This window comes from Crocodylus porosus, unplaced genomic scaffold (genome assembly GCF_001723895.1).
Source record: "Crocodylus porosus isolate Cpor-Errol unplaced genomic scaffold, CroPor_comp1, whole genome shotgun sequence".
Taxonomy (NCBI): Eukaryota; Metazoa; Chordata; order Crocodylia; family Crocodylidae; genus Crocodylus; species Crocodylus porosus.
Genome location: NW_017728914.1, coordinates 33,282,540 through 33,298,322, shown reverse-complemented (window position 1 = coordinate 33,298,322; position 15,783 = coordinate 33,282,540). Strand labels below are relative to the sequence as shown.

General features: G+C 55.4%; 1 protein-coding gene across 4 annotated transcripts in view; it reads left to right on the top strand.

The window, feature by feature from the left end:
* The first annotated feature begins 740 nt into the window (after positions 1-740).
* Positions 741-15,783, top strand: part of CSF1R (colony stimulating factor 1 receptor) — a 25,827-nt gene continuing 10,784 nt past the window's right edge. For 2 of the 4 annotated variants that reach the window (XM_019535217.1, XM_019535219.1), the window contains exons 1-9: positions 741-967; positions 8,131-8,385; positions 9,301-9,585; positions 10,460-10,596; positions 11,708-11,867; positions 12,343-12,532; positions 14,022-14,137; positions 14,580-14,694; positions 15,461-15,648. In XM_019535217.1, the coding sequence (XP_019390762.1) occupies positions 919-967; positions 8,131-8,385; positions 9,301-9,585; positions 10,460-10,596; positions 11,708-11,867; positions 12,343-12,532; positions 14,022-14,137; positions 14,580-14,694; positions 15,461-15,648 (1,495 nt within the window). In that variant the 5' untranslated portion in view covers positions 741-918. The remainder of the gene's footprint in view (positions 968-8,130; positions 8,386-9,300; positions 9,586-10,459; positions 10,597-11,707; positions 11,868-12,342; positions 12,533-14,021; positions 14,138-14,579; positions 14,695-15,460; positions 15,649-15,783) is intronic. The other 2 variants (XM_019535216.1, XM_019535215.1) reach the window with 2 other exon arrangements.

Below are 15,783 nucleotides of genomic sequence, written 5' to 3'. Positions count from 1 at the left end.
ATTCCCTTGAATGTCACCGATTAGGTTGCCTCGAGGAGCCCAGCTCAGGTACCAGCCGAGGCATCACCAGGGCGCTGTCCTGTGAATGGTCAATGGAAGCAGCATCGCACACCCCTTTCCTCCTCTGCCCCAATGCTGGTTATTCGCCTGGCGCTCCGGCCCCCAAGCAACCAGACTTTCAGGAACAGACGCCTGAGGTGTTTGCTTCCCTCTGGGCCTTGCTGAGCCAGCCCTCCCTGGGCTCCCCTGACACTTCCCCCAAGGTGAAAACACCTGTGCTTCGTGCTCCAGCTCCCTGTGCTAGATTAGCACAGCTTGGCTGGCTGCATTCATTGCCAGATTAGCCAAAAGTGGCCTGGGATGCGTTTCTTCCCCTGTGCCAGTGCAAGCGCATAGGATGGCATCCGCACCCCAACGTGTCTGCCTAAAGGGAGCTGTGACGGGGCCTGGTTTCCACGTCCGTATTTTGGAAAAGTTTCGTAAGTCAAGTATTTACGTCAATCTGCTCCCCACGATTCAGTGGCTGCGTGGCTGAACGTGCTGCCATCGCAGACCCGTGACACCGCCCAGCGCGGAGGGTGGGCCGCAGCAGGTCTTGACCAATGCCGAGGACGGCCCTTGCAAACGAGGCGTGGCAAAGGGCCGTTTTCTGCCCCAGTGCCCCTCCCTGGGGCGGAGGGGGTCTGCTTTTGATGACATGGTGTAACTCTCCTTCTTCGCAGAACTAGGGATTTCCTAATTTGTGGTCAGTTTTGAAAAAAAAAAGAGAAGTTTCTCCCAGATCAAGCAAGCCCCTGAAGAGGAGTCAGCGTCACTCGCCACTCCAGCCTTCTCCCTCCAGGGGATCCACCGTGCCGGGCATCGACTCCTCACCTGCGTGCGGGAGACCTGATCGGTGCTGAGCGAGCCCCAGGGGACATGGGGCCTGGCCTCCTGGTGCTTCTGGTGGCAGCTGGCATCTGGCATGGTAAGTCTGAGCGCGCCAACTTCACCGAGCCGGGCTGAGCCCCAGGCAGCTTGACGCGGCGGGCCAGAGTGGGAGGCTAGAGGGAGAGTGGAGATCTGGGTCACGCCTGCTTCAGACCACACTGGGGTCAGGGTGGGAGAAGCCTGTTGCAAGGGATGGCCACTTCAGTTGAAGCAGGTGCCATGTGCAGGCAGCCAGCACAGGGCAGTTTGCAATACCTGCTCCTGGTGGTGTCGACAGGCCCGTGGGCCGTGCTTGCAACGCTGGGCACCAGGAAAGGGGCAGGCTCCAGGAGATGCCAGAAGCTCCAAGACAATTTAAGATACCCCTTCCTGACTTGAAAGGTAACTCAGCACCTGGGAGAACTGACACACGTGTTTAGCACGCGAGATGTCTGAGGTCTAGCAACTTCCAATAGTTGCTCGCGACCTACTAAAATTATCAAGATGACTAAGTAGGTTACACGTCTCCATCCGTAGGTACCCAAATGACTTTATACCCCCAGCCCCTCTGTCCTTTTAAGGGCTGAAACTTGGTTGAACTGTGCCACAGCTCTTGGCCGAGCCCTGGGCTCATCCTGTCAGTGCTGGTATTGATGCTTGCATACTTGCTGTGCAGTGAAGTGCAAGCGGCGCTGGGCAAGCAGAGACAAACTGTCCTTGGGAGGGCTGGGTAACAAGCTGCATCCTCCAGGAAGCATCAGGGGTTGCATCAGGCAGGGGTTTCTCTAAACTTCATCCTTGGCCACCCAATTGGTTGTGAGCTTGAAGTTGTCAGACTCGGGGAGAGGCAGCAATAGCTCCTTCCTATGCACCCTCACCTGTAGGAGGGGATGTGGGTGCTGCTACAGGGTCAAACTGCCTGTGAGCACTGCTGCTCCTGGTCTTCAGCAGCTGAGTCTTTATCTGAGTTGCCTGAAAATCTCACAGCCCGTGGTGTGGGTGTAGGAGGTCTGCAAGGGCTTGCGTGGTGCTTGCTGTCTGGATTGATGAGTCCGTTTCCTGACTCCTTGGTGAACCAGGCTCTTCTCAGCACTCGCTGGGCTTGCCTTCACCGCAGAGCCCTCTGTCCCCACACAGGGTTTTCCTCTCCCGGCAGGGGCAGGATGCCCAAATCCTTGGTGGGCTCCTCCACAAGCGTGTGGGAATCAGATATTTTAAGATCTGGCTTGGAGCATTTCCCGTCTCCTACGGTGGGATGCATTTCCAAAGGTTTGTGCCCACCTTAAGGAGGTCCCAGCTGAAGCCTCAGGCCCACACGGAGATGTTGGCTGGGCAGTGTGGGACGGGCAGGGGCTCTACGTTTCTCTAAGGACGCCCATGGAAGGTCACTCTTGATGCTGGAAGCCACTGGAGCTGCCTGGCGTGCAAAGTAACCTTCCTTGGGGGTTGTCTGTACAGATCTGACTATCCCGGAGGTGGCTCTCGTCTGGCGGATGCCACCAGCCTGCTTCTGACAACTGCCAGCGGTCAGAGTGGTCTGTCTGTGAGGCTGATGCAAAGCCACAGCCCAGCTGCTTCCCAACACCGCAGGCCCTACCTGACCGCGGAGGCTTCCCACCCTGCAGGAGTGGCTCGGGGCCCCCGCTCACATCCAACCACTCCCCATCTAGCTAGCTGCCAGGACCCGGTCCGGCAGGCATGCTCTGAGCCTGCCCCAGCCCTGTGCAGTTGGCACACAAGGTGGGGAAAGGCGAGCATGCCCTGGCAGTGAACGAGTGCCCTGAAGCATGGTAAGCCTGGCTTCATGGCTGCCCTGCCGGACCTGGAGCCGGGCACCGAATGGTATTGGGGACAGCAGCGCTTCCAACCCCTGGCACTGAGCTCTGGAGCCTGTCAGCCTCCCTCTCTGGCCTGACGTATAAAATATCCTGTTACTTATGCAAAGTGGAGCAGCTTGCATCGAAGCACCCACACCCCCAAGAGCACTTGCGAGCAGTGGGAAAGGTGGATTCAAAGCCCTGCTTCTAACAGGGCAAAGGCAAAGTTGGAGCCTGGATCCCACAAGAGAAACCTAGCCACCTCGGACAAGCCTTTGTTAAATCTCTGCGGAGAGACCGGGCTGACCTGGCACCCAGCTGCTCGCGTCTGAAAGGGCCCCGTCTGGCTCGGAAAAGGGCATCCTTCTCAAGCCAGGGCAGTCACGCTGGCACTTAAGCCTTGGCAGCTTAGGCAGCTCCACTCTGAGCTGGATTGAGAGGAGCCTCTGATGAGACCTGTAACTCTCCCCACACCCTGCCCCACGAGCCTGGCCCCTCCTGCAAAGCCGGCAGGTCCCGGGAACTCGAGAGCAGGGACCGCAGCGCCGTGCCAGGTCCCTCTGAGGATCTCCACCCAAGACATCCAGCAACTGGCTTAAGCCATAACCACCCCGTGAGCCTGTCCAGTGTCCACCCCGCGTCCGGGGCTTTCCCATTCCTGCTCGCAGGCTCCGAGCCTGGTGACATGCCAGTGAGGCCAGGCTGGGTCGTCCCTCGGGAGGCTGGGGTCTCCAGAGAAGCCGGAGGGGGACACCCCAGTGAAAAGCCTATTTCTGGGTTTGGTGTGTGCATGGAGGTGTGCGCTTGGGAATGCCCCCCCCGGGGCACCGACAGGCCCCACATCCATCCCCGAGTTAGGAGCCCCGGGGGGACACAGCTGAGGAAGAGCACGGCTGACAGTTGTGGCTGGGCTGGAAGAAGGGAAAAGGGCCTCATGCTGTAACTGGAGGTCACCGTTACACAACGCTGGTGTGAGGAAGCCAATGGCCGGCACTTACTGACAGTGCTGAGGAAGCTGGTGGGGATGGTGTGGGAGACATGCTCGAGCCCTGCGCTGGGTCTCACTCACGTCAGCAGGAGCCCAAGGAAGAAGGAAAAGTCCTTGCACGTTTCCGAGGGGGTGGGACGGTGATCTGCCGCCCCGCCGTGCCCCTTAGCCCCTCATCTCGCGCCCAGGTGGGCTCCGGTGCCACCATTGCCCAGGCAGGGAAACCACTCAACACTGCTGCTGCATCGCACGCGCGCAGCGAGCGAGCCATCACTCGGACGCTTCATATCGCGCTTGGCTGGATGACAGGAGCAAGGTCGTCCCAACACAAGAGACGGGCCGGATGCATGAGGCACTGGGCGATCGCTCTGCAGCCAGCTGATGAATCATAGCGAGCCGGCCTGGAGCCCGCGGGTCTGTGAAATAACATCCAGGGGCTCTCCGCCAAGCAAGGGGCACCGAGTCCTTTGACCACACACCTCCACGCACCTCTCGGCGACAGCCACGTGGTGTCCCTCGCACCCCTTTCACGTGCCTCCTTTCAGAAGCACGTGGGAACAAGCCAAAGCTGCGGATGTCAAGACTGGCGGCCAGTCGGAAAAGTCTGCCAAGCAAACCAGAGCCCCTAGTGAGGTGGCACGGAGGGCAAGGATGGAGAGGAAACTAGTATGTGAGCAAAACATCATCCCCCTTAATACATTCCTCTAAAACAGAGGTTCCCAACCACCAGGACCAGGACGAGCACCCTGCTTAGTCCCCCATCTCATCTATCTGCCCGGGCGAGCGGCTTCCACCACCGGCAGTCACGCGCAGGGTTAAAGTCGGGCAGCGGGGCAGCCCGGGAGGGAGGCAGCCGGCTCCGTGCGCCCCATCCCACTCCCATGCAAGTTGGCAGTATAAAAAAGGTTGGGAATCGCTGCTCTAGGACTCATTCCTGTATATAAGGGAGAGGAAAAACCTTGTACTGCAGAGAGCTGGAAAATGTGGCTTACGGAGGATTCTGGGATAGATGTTCCCCAACTGGGAAAGGAGAGAAGTGGTTCCTCTTTCCATGACAAGAAAAAAAAACAACAATGGTAAAAAAAACCCAACCACCCTCAAAAGGAACAGTGCATCAAATATTTCCACATCCCCCAGGCCTTCATCTCGGCCCTGCGGCAGCCTGCTCACAGGTCAGCAATGCCTCCGCGGGGACGGCGTTGCCAGGACAGCTCTCTCTGCATGCAAAACCAGCAAAGCGCTCTTCGCGCGGACTAGACTCACAACAGCAAAGCAGCCCCGGGAGCACTGCAACCCTCGGGAGAAGGCAGCTGTGAAAGAAAAAGCACAGTCCAGCTAGTCTACCTGCATGCACACAAGGGCCACCTCCAGAATAGACTCCGGTGCCATCGTCACTTGGGTAGACTTGACCCTTTTTCAGGACATTGGGGATGGGGGCCAGTCAACAAAAGCCTTGGAGCTATGGGACAGGGGCCTCACCGTGAAAGGCTTGAAGATGCTCTCTAAAAGCCCTCCCTCACTCTTCTCCTCCCCCTGGAAAGATTCAATACCACATGGATTTAGCATTCGCAGTGCTGTCCCCTTGCCCTTCCAGGAAAGGTGCCCAGGGCTGGACTGGCGTTTTGGCCCAGATCCCCTCTCTCCCACCTCCGTCTCTCCCACCCTACAGCTGTCACGGTGTCCCTCTTCTCTGCAGCTTGGAAGCACGTCCTTCCTCAGGTTTCATGGCTCCTGTCTGGCTGCAGCAAGTAACATTTTTTCTCTCCCTGGGAGAAATCAGGACTGGGTCTATTGAATGCCATGAACTCAAATGAATAAAAGAGGGGGAGTTAGGAAGCTAGGAGCAGGGGGAGATGTTACCATATCCTAACATATGCTCAGGTCCCTTTAAGATGGAAAAACAATGGGGTAGAAAAGGAGAAGTGGAGTAGCCAGAGGAAAGGGGTCAGGGGCCGCCGAGCCCCTGGGAGCACAGCTAGCCCTTCGCAATGTGTTTCCGGTACCCTCGAAGGCCTGGTGTGGGGCAGTGAGAGCGCTCCTTCCCCAGGCCTGGGACACTGATTCATTTCTCACTTCCCCTCACCCTAAATTTAGGCCATGACTACAAAACTCGCTGACACAGGTTTCTCTGCGAGCAGAGGGCTGGAGCTGGGTCCAGGTTCCCCTTTGTTCTGGAGAAGGAAACACCAGTTCCCCAGAAAAGCTGACAGACGAAGAGGATGCCTACAGTTCAGCCCCAAAGCCTGGCCCAGGGCAAAAAGGCTATTTAGCAAGTTGGGGATGGCAAAATCGGAAGCTGGGAGAAGGGAAATATGTGCTGGATGCAGAAACCGGCAGGAGAGAACAGCCACTGAGGGACTGCAAAGTCCCCCAACAGCCGGGATTCAGTGTCATAGATGTAGGGTCGGAAGGGACCTAAGCAGATCTTCAAGTCCGACCCCCTGCCCTGGGCAGGAGAGAGTACTGGGCTCATATGGCCCCAGCTAGGTAACTATCCAGCCTCCTCCTAAAGACCCCCAGGGTAGAGCCAGCACCACTTCTCTTGGGAGCTGGTTCCAGATCCTAGCCGCCCTGACCGTGAAGTCGCGCCTCCTGATGTCTAGCCTGAATCTACCCTCTGCCAGCTTGTGACCGTTATTCCTAGTCACTCTGGGAGGCATTCGGGGGAACAGGGACTCCCCCAATGCCTGCTGGTCCCCCCTGACTAGTTTGTAACAGGCCACTAGATCCCCCTCGGCCTTCTCTTGTGGAGGCTGAACAGGTTCAGGTCCCATCGCCTCTCCTCGTAGGGCCTGCCCTGCTGCCCCCTGACCATGCGGATGGCCTCCTCTGGACCCTCTCCATGTTGTGCACATCCCTCCTGCAGTGCGGTGCCCAGAGCTGGACGCAGTACTCCCGCTGTGGCCTGACCAGTGCCGCATAGAGGGGACCTTGGACCTGCACATGATGCATCTGTGGATGCACGACAAGGTGCGGTTGGCTTCCTGACCACGTCCCCACACTGCCGGCCCATGTTCATCTCGGCATCAATGATGACTCCAAGATCCTTTTCTGCCTCTGCCCTGACGAGAAGGGAGTTCCCAGCCTGTAGGTATGGTGCCGGTTGTTCCTCCCCAGGCGCAGCACCTTGCACTTGTCAGTGTTGAACCCATCCTGTTCTCGTCCGCCCACCCCTGTAACCTGTCCAGATCCAGCTGTATCCTGTCTCTCCCTTCTAGTGTGCCCACCTTGCCCGAAATCTTGGTGTCAGTGAATTTGAACAGGTGCTTTTTACCCCCTCGTCCAAGTCGCTGATGAAGATGTTGAACAGTGCAAATCTGAGGACTGAGCCCTGGGGGACCCCACTGCCCACATCCCTCCAGGTCGAATAAGACCCATCCACCACCACTCTCTGGGTGCAGCCCCTCAGCCAATTTGCCACCCATCTGACTGTGTAGGCATCGGTGCCACAGTCACCTAGCTTTTTAATGAAAACGGGGTGGGAGACAGTGTCGAAGGCCTTCCTGAAGTCCAGAAAGACTATGTCCACCACGACACCTGCGTCCAATGATTGTGTGACTTGATCATAGAAGGCCACCAGGTTGGTCTGACAGGACCTGCCCCTAATCAACCCATGCTGGTTGCCCCTGAGCATCACCCCCCGCCACCCCCACACTGGTCCTTCCCAGATGTGCTCTTGGGTAATTTTCTCCAGGACTGAAGTAAGACTAATGGGCCTGTAGTTGCCCAGGTCCTCCCTCCTCCCTTTTTTTGAAAATGGGGACAACATTGGCCTTCTTCCGGTCATCCGGCACCTGGCCAGAGCATCACAAGCGCTCACACAGCCGTGCCAGGGGCCCCGCAATGACCCCTGCCAATTCCCTCAGCACCCTGGGGTCGAGAGCATCTGGACCTGCTGATCTGAACACATCCAGCCCCTCCAGACGTTCCCTAACTCGGTCCTACCTGACCCTGGGCCTGGCAGGGTGTCTCCTGAGTCCATCCTGAATCTCGGTGGGGGAGTCCTGGTCCCTACACAAAAAAATGGAGGCAAAGAAATTGTTTAAAAAGTCTGCCTTTTCCTCTGGTGCAATTACCAGATTGCCAAGTGTATCCTACAGGGGCCCCATGTTACCCAGTGCCTTCTTCATACTCCCTATGTTAATTAATTAAATCTGGACGATTAGACTTCACCAACTGAGTGTTTGAGGGCTCTGACATCAGTTTCTTCTCTGGACCCAACTCCTTCCATCAGAAAAGCTGGAAGGCCGTGCCCCTTGGTGAGTGCCAGCAAGGGAAAGGGTCTTTACTGCATGTGTACAAGGAGCAAACTGGCCCGACATGCGATGTTTCCTTGAGCCCTTGCTAAAAAGCTGTGCTCAGCCATGGAAATTCCCACCTGGGTTGCTCACCCACCCTCTCTTTCTTTGCTCGCAGGTTCAGCATCTCCAACCATTGAACCCAACGTCCCCACTGTGACAGTGAACAATGGAGACCCGGTGAACTTCCTTTGCTATGGGGACTCCAGAGTAGAATGGGTCACCAAACTGAAAGACAAAGTTGTGCGCACCGTGGGCACTAACAGCACACTTACTATCGCCAGTGCTACCTACAAGGACACGGGCACCTACCAGTGTGCCTACACCAACAGCAGCAACCGTGGGAGAGCCTCTGTGCATCTCTTTGTGAGAGGTAGCTATACCAGATCCTGCTCTGTTGATGATATAGGACTGTTTTCAGTTATGCCAATAAAACCCCTCATGGAGGCAGCGTATTCAGTGGGTGGCACCAGAGTAAAACTCAGGATGCCTGGGTTGTTTATCCCAGTTGCTTCACATCCCTGGGCCTCTGTGTTCCCGCCTGTAAAATGAAGCTAATGATGCAACATCTCCCACCCACCCCCCCTTTTTTTTTAAGCACTTTAAGGTATAGGGATGAAAAGTCCCTAGAAGAACTAGGTAGGAGTATTCACTATTCAAATAGCTTTTCCTCAGGTTGAACCAAGTCCCAAGCAACGTAAGCTAACCCAAACGGCCAAGAATAGGTGAGTCTGCCAGGTCCATACCAGGCATAACTCTATTCCCTCTAAGTTCCCACCTTAACTGCTAACAGAAGACCTGTCCCTGTGTAGCCAACCCATAACTTGCACCTGAAGCTTTACATCTGTGCGAGCTCTGCGGTACATATGGAAAGCCAGGTTGCACTCAGAGCCACGGGCTCCTTCACCCGGCCCACGCCGGGCCTACAAAACGGTCCGATAGCACAGTTTTGCCTCTGCCTTTCGGGGGACCTTGCAACCGGGCATCTCCAACTCCTCGTTAGCCGGTCAGCTTGATCCTTCCAGCTGAGGCTTTTGTTGATATAACCACTTGTTAAGGGCTAACTGCCACTCACACAACCCCATCTCAACTATTTAAATGTCATGGCCTGGATCTGCCGTGGCAATTGTCTTAATGAGCTGTGGGGCTATCAGTGGGGTCAGGACTACCTGACACCAGCTGAAAACTAGGCAGCCATCCAGGGCAGGTAGACGGGAGCTGGACCTATCACCCCTCTGCACCGACTCTGCTCAACTTCACCGTCTGGTCTATCTTATCCCCTCAACAGATCCCATGAATGTGTGGTACGTTAGCACCTTCAGAGTCCTAGTGAAGGAAGGCAGTGACGCCCAGCTCCCCTGTCTGATCACCAACCCAGCCTATGGATCCAACGTTACTCTAGTAATGGACGACCATTCCCCCATCTTACCAGGGACGGAGTTTTCTTTCAGTGCTCAGGACGGAGTAACGATACACAGAGTCCAGCAGGCTCAGAAAGGTTACTACAGATGCCAAGTCCTGATCAACGGAGAAGCAAAGAAGTCAACAAAGATCAGACTGCTTGTTTCTGAAGGTGAAGGGTTAGGTTTCTGGCTGCTCTTCCAGTGGTAGCACTGGTGGGGGGAATTCTCCCAAGGAAGGACGGACCAGCGAGGCTAAGGATGGGAAAGACCGGCGGGGTCCCCGAGACAGGAATTTTCAAGTTACGTGCCCAGTTCCCACTCAAGTTGGTCACCTACCCCTCGCCCTAAGCCTACCTCCCAGCCAAGGCCTGGTTGTCCCCTAGGGCTGTGTCCTGAGTAGACTTAAAGTGTCCCTTTGAAAACTCTTCCACAGCCTAATGGAAAACTTTCCTTAGCAGCCTGCGTAGTACTGGGAGGGCCACATACAACATTGCCATGAAGAATAGGTTCAGTCAGCAGGATCCCACTAGCACTGACCATACCCTTGGACCCTGCCCTCCTGCCTCCTTGGTGCCCTGGTACTTGTAGACAGGGGTGTAGGTTGCAGCCGTGTTGGTCTAAGGACACGGGCGGACAAGGTTCTTTGGGTGAATCTGATCTCTTTTATTAGACCAACTTGAATAGTTGGAGAACAATTTTTAAGCATGCTTTTGGGTACTTGTAGATGCATTTGAGACACTGCTCTTCATTCTGGGAGCTCGCATGCCGCGAGGTCTTTGCACTATGCCTCTTAAATGGGGACCCATCCAAGACAGGCCTCCCCTTCCCTTTGAACCTGCTGAGCTGCCGGGCAGGGGCAGTGATGGGGGTGTAGAAATGGCAGCAGTAGATGCGATGGTGACACCAGAGGGAGAGGAATGATCAGGGTTGGTGAGGAGAGCTGATGGTAGGAAGAAGTCAGCAAGCCCTTGGAAACTCCCCCAGGAAGCAAAGACCTTAGCACCCTTGCACAACTCACCTGGACATGCGTCTGCCTTTGCTCAGCAGTGGAGATGCCCGTCTCGGTCACGATGGAGACAAAAGACCATGTGCGAATCCAGGGTGAGACTTTCTGCATCACCTGCCAAGTAAAGGCTCCTTCCCACAAGTACGACATCACGTGGAAGCATCCGGCCGAGAACGTAAGTCACAGTAGCGCTCCCGGCTCTGCGGCCGGGTGCATCTCTGGAGAAGCAAGGGAGAAGGTGGCACTGGGGGCACTCGACTCAGGCACGCACCAGATGGACGGGGGTGACTGCAGCAAAGGACCGAAGCCCAGGCTGAGACTAGGCATTGCCCACCAGCCGTGGAGATTTGAGCACAGCCGCCCATTCTTTCCCTTCTCGTCTTTGGTGCAGCGACGGTTCGCCCAGAGTCAAACATAGGTCTTTTTCTTGGCGTCTAGCGGCACTGAAGAATAAATTGGATGTTGTTTATGGGGATTCACCGAGCATGAACCTTGACATCTTCTGAGGGAAACTGAACTGGCTTCTCCCAGACGGCTTTCCCCCAAGAAATGTCAATGCCGGGCCTGCACACCAACAAACGTGCTCAACACACCCACGCAAGCTCCCTAGCAAAAGGGAAGAGGGGGGAAGACTTTTCTTTAGAGCCGCTAGAGCATTGATGCTCAACATTTGGCCCCACAGTCCAGATGAGGGGCACAGGGCTGGTCCACAGGCCAAATCAGACCCCGCACCCCAGGATCAGGCCCCAGAGGTCTGGGGGCCTCAAGCCACCTCACCCACTGGGGCCTCATGGGTTGAGTACCTCTGCTCTAGGGCATTGACATAAAGCACTTAATGCAGTGCCAGGTCCCCCACATCCCAGCTACCTCAGGGATTTCTTCACATCACTACCTTATCATGCCAAAGTGCTGCCTAAAGGCACGTCTGGAAGGGCACCATAAAAACCCACATTGGACTGGCATATCCCAATGAGAGCGGACAGCAGCTAAAATAAAGAGATGGCATTGATATACTAAATATTACTGTTTTCAGATGAAGCAACATACATATGGCTTAGAAGCAGGGCTGGCACTAATGGAAATGAAGGTGCATGCCTGTCCATACTGTACAGTACCAGTACTGAACATCCAAATTAAAAATACCTGTTTGCACTCACGTACACTTAAGCTACACAGAGCAAAGCAGAGCGATGTGGGGGAAACAAGGTGACGGGCCCAGTCATTAAAAGTCTTGGCTTTTCCCTTTCCAAACAGATTGCTCTAACAGACCTTTCCTTTGATTGCAGGCCACAATCACCAAAAGCACTGACTATGTAAAGAAGGATTACATCATTAATGTCACCCTGACCGTCGCTGCAGTGACAATGGGAGATAGCGGAAAATACACTTGCATAGCTAACAATTCAGGTGGATCCAGGAGCTTGTCAACCGTGCTCAAAGTCGTAGGTGAGCAATTTCTAAAGGGGCCAAAAACAACGTGCCTGTTTCGTGATCACACAGACGTGATCCTTGCTGGCATCTGCTGCATCACATTCCAGTGTTGTTTTGCCATCGGAGGCACCGGGATCAGCTCTGCCCAACGAGGGGCTGATTTCAGTCCCAGTAGTCTGCAGGGATGAGGTGAACTCAAGCTTACGTGTCTCAAGGGACGATGGGCAGGTGCCACTGTCTTTTCCCTGGCTTTAAAACCATATAAACCCATTGGCCACCCATCAGGGAAGGGCACCCTGGTATGCCTGATGCCAGGTTTGACCAAAATGGATCGTGCCAGCGACAGAGATCAGTAAATGTTCTTTCTTCCCCTTAAATCTGCTCCGGAGTAAGTGCAGTGGACTCCCTTGAGGGCGCTGGAGCCATGCACCACCCTCCTGGATGGGGATGGCCACCCCCACTGACCGTCTTTGCTCTTTTGGTCCTTCAGAGAGAGGCTACGTGCATCTGTCTCCTGTGCAGAACGCCACCCAGAAGGTAGCGCTGGGAGGGAGCTTGCAACTGCAGGTCCAGATTGAGGCTTACCCTCCCCTTCATGACTGGGGCTGGAGGCATCACAACCCTTCGGAGGACACTGAGAGCTCCCAGCTTGAAAACCAGATGGCTACTGGCAACAACCGGTATGGCGTCTCCTCTCTCCTGGGCATATTTCCAACACTGCCAGAGGAACCCTTCCCCTTCCAGACTGGCATGCCTACAGCAGACTACTTCTATGGGCCACCGGTGGGTAGAGCGAAGGGAGGGGAAACACGGCCTCCCCCATGTCCACCAGCAACAAAAAACCCGAGCAGCGAGGAAGAAAAAGGCACAGGTAGTCAAGGAAAGTGTCCCCACCCCTGAGCCAACCTGGCAGCCTAATTTTTGAGAGGCGTCACAGCGTGAGCCCCCGTCACTCTCATGGGTGGCTGCTACCAGAGCTAAAATGCATGCTCTTTTGGGGCAAAAGGCACAGGGGGGCTCGTTGGGTACCAGCAGGTCAGATGGTGCCACATCTTCATCACACTTGTGTTTGATGTAGCAGGAGCCTGGGAGCTTCAAGACTGTATAACAGATGCTGCTTTATTAAGGATCTAGCACCACAGACGCACACAGTCCACTAGCCCTAGAAACCCCCTCACTCCTCCATCATGACTGCCCTCACCAGCCCCTGGCTGCTTGAATTTTGCACCCCAGAGCCTCACACCCCAGTTGGAGGGCGATTGCAGCAGCTGGAGGAGGATCTGAGGCCGGACAGACATGGCCCAGGCACTAGGAGCTGGTCAATTGGTGGGGGAGAAAAAGGGTAGCTGGGACTGCACACTTATCACTTCACCCAGGGCCCCACAAAGCCTCAAGTCAAGCTGAGCCACAACAGGATGCCCAGAGATGCGTCCTACTAGCTGGAAGAAGCTGGCAATTCCTCTTTCATTTCTCAGACACCAGAAGTAACCCCGAGGAGGAACAGAAGTGCAAAGCTACCAAAAGGGTAGTCGGTCAGACTGCTGCTCAGATCCAGGCTCTACAGGCTGGGCTTGGGGTTAGGGACATGGAGCGAACAGAACAGGCTTTGAGAGAGGGGGAGCCACCGTGGGGAAATAATACTTCTCGGTCTCTGTCGGGCCAGTCCTGGGCCTTTCCCAGTTGAGGACTCTGGTCTTAAACTCTCCCAGCTTCCGAGCTGTCCCTCTGAAGAGGTCACTGTGCGTCAGCTCCCGGAGTCTGCGCTCTTCCATCACGGCGCGTTCTCTGACAGGAGTGGGAGGAGGGACTGGAGTAGATCTCCTTGGTCTCTCTCCAGATGAGGCCGGCTGCAATGCAAAGATCCCGTAGCTCTTTCCAAACAGAACAAAAAGCAGCACTGCCCTCCTGCCCCACACCACCTCGCTGTGTCCCCTCCGAGGAGGAGCTTGGCAAAAGCTCAGTGCCTAATTCTCCTTGGTTGGCACTGGAGGCCATCGATCTCTGCTCACAGGGTTGGAGATGGACTGGTACCGGGATCCCGGTGGCTGCTGGGGATTCACAGGCAGCAACTGAGGCACTTAGCAAGTGCATTGCACTGTAGAGCACCCCACACGCTGGTTGTTTCCATACCTGTAATTCCACCGTGATGTCTGCTCTCTCCTGGGGCAGGTACAACAACACGCTCGTCCTGAGCCGCCTACAGAGGGTGGAAAGTGGCTTCTACACCTTCTATGCTGCAAACAGCGAGGACACTGCATCCGTGACCTTCAGCCTGTTCCTGAAGTGTGAGTGCCCGTTGCACGGGGTCTGCGCAGTGATGCACAGGAACTGGGGAGAGCTGGACGACGAGAGGAGACCCAGCTCCTCCAGCCAGCAAGGGACAAGCCTGCAGAAGAGCTGCAGGCAGGCAGCTGTTGTTATAATGATCCAGTTTGCCCAAAGCAGCCTGGGTCCAGGCCAGTAACACCTGGAAGCCGTTACCACCTGAGCAATGGAGACTGCCCACATGGCCATATTCCTGGGGGTGTCAGCAATTGCCCCCAAGAGCAAAGAGGCCCGTGGAGCTGGAACTCCTGCTCCAGGGAGGTAGCCAAGATGTACCGGGGGGGGAAGCTGGATCCCAAAGACCCCGAGGGGCAGGGTGGAGCCCCTTCCCTCAAAACCAGTAGGACTAGAGCTTTGTTCAGGTGAGGACAAAACCAGACATCCCTTTGTGTCCCCATCCAGCCCCGCCTCGGATGAACATCGTGCCAACCAACAACTCCAAGATCCTTCGCTGCCTGGCCGATGGCTACCCTGCTCCTCACGTCGAGTGGTATCAGTGCTACAAGCATGCCGAGAGGTGAGCAAGGGTGGGGAGAGGGGTCCCACACCGCAAAGCACTTGTGCCAGAGCTTGTCATTGCCAACGGCACAACAGGCTCTATGAAGGTGCCCGCCGGCACCCTGGAGCTATGCCCAGCACGACGGCAATGCGGAGTCTCCTGCTGCCGACTACGGCAGCTCCTCCGTCATTTCCAGTAGGCGCCAGTGAGCAAGGTGCCTCTCCAGCACCAGAAGGTGATTTAGACCAGCTCTGGACGGCGAAGTCTAGTGCATGTACATTGTACACAGCTGTGCTGGATGAGACCTGGTGAACACAGCACCGTTCCAAAACGGCCCCTGCTCAGGAGGGAGCAGAGGTATCCCGCTAGCTGAGCTGCTGGGGAGGGACGATGTCAGCAACCGGGGCATGAGTTTTGTTTGGTTTGCACAATGGGGAAAGGGGCTTTACATCAACAGGGCCTTGCCAAGCACAGCTTCATCTGAACAGCTACGTTTCAGGTTTAGGGTCATTTCCGTCTATTAAAGGAAATGGAAGAATCTTTGTTGAGGAAGGAAGTGAGCATCCCCGGGAGATGGAAGGGCAACAAGTTTCATAGATGTTTGGGTCAGAAGGGGCCTTAGCAGATTATCGAGTCTGACCCCCTGCTGTAGTGGGACTCCAGTCCCTGGGGGTCTGCTTTCGCCATTAGCACTCACCCTGCCTGCAGGAACAACGGAGCAGTGATCTCCATGACCTAGTCTGGCTGCTTCAGAGACATGCTCTTGTCTCCTCTTTTCCTGCAGATACAACCCAAACTGCACCTTGATTCTGAATGACACCAGACCACAGGTCCTGGATAAGACGCTTTTCAAAACTGTGCAAGTTGAGAGCATCCTCCCAGTCCCCAAGATGAATGCCAACCTTACCTTTTGCTGTGTGGCCATCAATGAAGAGGGGAATGCCTCTGAAACCTTCCACCCTTACATTACAAGTGAGATGAGGGATTCTGGTTTTCTCTGCTTAAAAATCACAGATTCACTGATAAAAGTTTGTAAATTCTTTGATTAAAAACCCCCAAATCCACACTTTTCCACAATTAAAATGAAACGCCACTAATATATATATA